Source organism: Trachymyrmex cornetzi, unplaced genomic scaffold (assembly GCF_001594075.2).
Source record: "Trachymyrmex cornetzi isolate Tcor2-1 unplaced genomic scaffold, Tcor1.1 scaffold235, whole genome shotgun sequence".
Lineage (NCBI taxonomy): Eukaryota > Metazoa > Arthropoda > Insecta > Hymenoptera > Formicidae > Trachymyrmex > Trachymyrmex cornetzi.
This window is the reverse complement of record NW_017297008.1, coordinates 244191-249254: the sequence shown is the minus strand read 5'-3', so window position 1 is coordinate 249254 and position 5064 is coordinate 244191. Positions and strand designations below refer to the sequence as shown.

Here is a 5064-nt window from a genome sequence, read left to right as displayed (position 1 = left end):
TATTCAATCAAGTGGGGATTACTTCGAAGGATGCCACCCGCCCGATGATCCAGAATAACGCCAGAGCGGAGATATAAAGGTAGGCCCGATACTTTCCGGACAGACCTCGTACTTTCATGAAAAACTAAAAGAAAAAATCAAGCATTGTGATTGTTTCATGGTTTGTTTTGATGAGAGTTTAAATAAACATTCTCAGAAGCAGCAAATGGATATAGCAATCCGCTTTTGGTGTACAGATAAAAATGAAGTAGCTACTCATTATTATAGTTCTGCATTTTTAGGATATACTACATCTCAAGATTTGATTCACGCTTTCAAAGTAGAGCTAAAAGATTTAAATTTGAAGAAATATTACTTTAAGTTTCAATGGATGGTCCAAATGTTAATGTTAAGTCCTTTAAGGATCTACAGATAAATTTATCTCAATCTCATAATGAAGGTGATCTTGTTATGTTATTCATGGGAACTTGTGGTTTGCATGTTCTTAATAATGCCTTCAAAATGTCTTTTTATACTGTAAAATGGAATGTTATAACATTTTTAAGATCACTTTATAATCTTTTTAAAGATAACCCTGCTCGAAGAAGTGATTTTTCGTACTATACAGATTGTTCATTGATGCCTTTAAAATTTTGTCCAGTAAGGTGGCTAAATAATTCAAAAGTTGCTGAAAGGGCACTAGAAATGTTGCAACATTTAAAAAAATACAGAGAATATTTGAAAAAAGAGAAAAAAGAAATACTTTCTTACAGTTACAATATTGTCGTTAAAGCATTGAATGACAAACTTATGCCAGTTAAGTTAGCCTTCTTTTGTTATGTCTTAAAACTGATTGAACCATTTTTGGAAAAATATCAAAATGATGGACCATTAGTTCCCTATTTGTATAGTGATCTAATTAGTTTGCTAGTAGACTTAATGAATATTTTTGTAAAAAAGGAAGTTTTAGAAAAGGAAACATGTATAGATAGAATAGATCTTAATAACGAAACAAATATAATTTTGCCAAAGAATTTAAAATTAGGATTTGCTGAGCTTAGGAAGATTAAAGAAATAAAAGATTGTGAAATGAAATCTTTCAATGATTGTGTTACTGTGCTTAAGTTAATTTATCAAAAAATTATAAGTAAATCACCTACTAAGTATAAGTTGTGCAAAGGTATAACTTTTTGTGATCCACAAATTTTATCCAATTCATTAAGTCAAGCTTTACGAAGATTAGATGATTTTAGAAATATTTCAAGAGAATAAATGGATAGGATATACTGAATGTGATAAACTTCTGAAAGAGTTTAAAGATTTTTGTTCTAAAAGTGGAATGTAAGAATATATTAAACAGTTTGACAGACGAAGTCAGAGACTAGACAATTTTTGGTTTAACTTAATTATAACAATGAATGGATCAGAAGTACTTTTAAATTTTCTGAAAAAGATTTTCATTTTAAGTCATGGAAATGCATTTGTAGAAAGAGGATTTTCCATCAACAAAGAAATTATTGTTGAGAATCAACTTGCTAAATCTTTAGTTGTGCAGAGACAAGTTTATGATGCAGTACAAGCGTTAGGCGGCTTAAATAACATAGTAGTTGACAAGCAAATGATTCTCAAAATACGGAATGCAAGATCATTGTATAACGAAGCTTTTGAAGAAGCAAGAAAAGAAAATTGAACACAAGTAAATGAAAATTTAAATAAAAAAAGAATTATTAATGAAATAAATGAACTAAAAAAAAAGAAATTAAAGATTATTAGTGAAAAACAGATGGAAACAAAAACAATAAATGAAAAAATTCATGAGCTTCAAATATCGATTAGAAATTAACTACGTTTTTTAAAGGCAGTATTGAAAACTCTACTAGTCTATAAGTATATATGCATCAGTCATTGTATTAGAGTAAGGTAAATGTATCAATCTTTGGTCAAAGTAGAAAAGCCTCGTCGCAATTAAAAATTCTTGAAAGATAATAATAAAGGTGTCTAGACATAGATACGTGTCCCAGCATTGGTACATTTAATTGTTCTCTTTAATGTATATATTAGAATGTTATTTTTTGTTCCATATAGTTTAATACGAAACTTAAATTTAATTGTCATTCAAGTTACAATTAAATATATATTTTATCAAATGTATTATTTTGATTTATAAAAGAATTTATAATACTTTAATTTTTTTAATTTAAAATAATTTATATATTTATTTTGATTTATAAAAATAATTTATAAAATAATTAAAAGGACCCCGCACTAATCCTATATGAAATTGGGTTTCGGTTAAATTAAATGGTTTTCTCATATGTTATAGCTTATGACCTGCTGAACAAAACCTATAAGTTTTAGCGAAAAAAAATGAACAGTTTTCGTGTTTGATTCACCTAATGTTGCTGATATTTCACCATAAAATACTCAATAACTTCTAAACGGCTGACCTAAAATAAATAAATTATAGTGTTTTGAAAAGGTCTCAACAAGAACTATAAGAAAATGGAAGAAAAACTGGGGGGGTCTCACTTAAAAAATCCGTGTGGACGTTGTCATGATCTTGGTGACGTCACCCAAAATCAAACTGATGAAGCCAGTGGATAGACTTTTTTAAACTCTACGACTTTTATACAATACATTTTTGTTATAAAACTTATCTTATCTTATCTTATTTTAACTTATCCTATTTTCGAGATATTTTACCGTCTCGAAACATTTTATGTTCCTTATATGATTATACCATGGTGCTACATATAATTATATTCCACATAGCATTACGTACTATCATGTATTATGTTGAAGTATGCATACATGTATAAAACAAATTTTGTTACAGAATATATAGTGCAATTCTCTACTCTTAGCGTAATCCAGAACCAATGACATGGACGAAGTAGGGGTCTGGTCCCGTATGTGTGTGTATGCGTGTGTGTGTGTGTGCGCGCGCGCGCGCGTATGTGTGTTCGTACGTGCGTGCGAATGCGATACGCAAAGTGGGATTAATCACTTACGAACGAGTAAATCAATGAACGAGACAGTCAAGCTTTCATCAGTGTTGCTGCAACTTTTGTGCAACTTCGTGCTGTAGAGGAATACGTCAATTTTAAAATCGTACGATGCTTACGATACTTGCGACGATACGAGATATGACCAATGTAGGTTAGGCTTTAATTGGCTCTAGGATAGAGAGGTTCTCAGACCTATCTGTCCTACAGTCAATAAGCTTGAAATGCCTTGTCGTACGACACATGAAATATCAGGCTCGGCACAAAGATATGGTCGCAACACAAAGTTTTCATAATGCATAACGCATAGTGCATCATAAAATCAACAAATCAAAGTTCTTCTTTTCCATGAAATGGAAGAAAAGGAAAGATTCTGATTGGTTGTTTCTCTTATGCACTATGCGTTATGCAAAAGTCTGTACTGCAGCCAATAGTCATAACTGAGTCGTGAAACGTGAGTCGTAGTTGTAGATCAACGCACAATGTTTTGTCAATATATAACTACGACTTAGACGAGGTCTACAATGGAAGTCGTCGAAAAGAATAAAGGATCCTCTACATAGAAGTCGTAGGAAACCAACCAATCACAATCAAATATAAGGAGAATACTCGATTAAAATTGATCGGTTTTCTACGACTTAAGACTCCACGACCGTCTCCGACTTGTAGAGGGTCCTCTATGTAGAGGACCCTTAATCGACTATGATTGATGAACGTTCTACGACTCAAGATTTCTATTGTAGACCCCGTTAGATTACGTTCCACGATTCAACTACGTTTTGTGCTTAGGCCCTACGACCTATTCTGCATTGGTCGTATCGTAAGCGTCGCAGGTCGTATCAAAGCTTGTTATATCAGCCAAAGCGTCAATTTTAAAGTCACACGATGCTTACGATGCTTGCGACGCTACGCACTTTTTTCGTAGCATTCATGATGAGCTCATCATCGCTGTTTATTAATAAAAAATTCTGACTTGTTGATTAATTAAGTTAAATAATTGTGCGATCAATGGTCTGATAGGGTAACTGATTGATTATAAGCATAATGTCTGATATCAGTAAAATGAAAGTTGTTATTTGCTTACAAAATTGTAGTAGCTCATGTGCATTCTCAGTCGAGATTGTTAATTATTACAAGTTGTAATAATTTTATTGAGTTTATTTGTTTACAAAGAATAAATACTGTCAGTAAAATTGAATTATTATAAATAGCGTTTTGGAGTAGAAATAGCAACGCGTAAATATATATTTCAGACAGTATGTAATATCTTCTCAAAATGCACATATTTCTTTTCTTAATTTTATATATAAAGATTTTATATGTACTTTTTTTAATAATATCTGTATTTTACATTTTAGGGGAAATTAATCTCCTAACATTAGAAAATAAAATAGACTTGGAAAATTCTATTTGTGTAACTCCAACTGGATATTTAATACTCTCTTTATTGACGGATGATTATCAAGCTCTTGGTTTAGAAGGGAAACCCTCTGCCTTCAGTCATAAATCTCATACACGATACAGTAAGTTTCAATAATAATACAATAGAACAATAAAATTATATATTACCAGGTATGTAAATATGAAACCGGAATTTACCAATAGATGGCCATAGCTGTCAATGTAGTTGCCGTCAAACCGCGTCATTGACGCCATTTCCTTGTTCTGACATCTGACAAAGATTTTCAACTCACAACAATACAATTTTCATACAATAGTATAGTTTGTAATAGCGTTGAACATGTCGAATTTTGTGCCTGGAAACTACGATTTGCGGATAGCATTGATTTTCTGTTACCATTTGAAGAAAACTGCTGCAGAATCGCATCGAATGCTTGTCGAAACTTACGGTGAGCATACTCTTGGTAAATCACAGTGCTTTGAGTGGTTTAAAAAATTCAAAACTGGTGATTTTACGTGAGAAACGAAGAACGTGGAAAACCACCGAAAAAGTTTGAAGACAACGAATTGCAAGCATTGTTGGATGAGGATGACGCTCAAACTCAACAACAACTCGCGGATCAATTGAATGTGACACGAGAAGCCGTCTCCATATGTTTGAAATCCATGGGAAAGATCC

General features: G+C 32.0%; 1 protein-coding gene across 1 annotated transcript in view; it reads left to right on the top strand.

Moving 5' to 3' along the window:
* The window catches only part of LOC108761005 (ribonuclease P protein subunit p40), a 111268-nt gene that overhangs the window by 88437 nt on the left and 17767 nt on the right, over positions 1-5064 (top strand). Inside the window, exon 4 of the mRNA XM_018507322.1 lies at positions 4343-4507. Coding sequence (XP_018362824.1) covers positions 4343-4507 — 165 coding nt within the window. The remainder of the gene's footprint in view (positions 1-4342; positions 4508-5064) is intronic.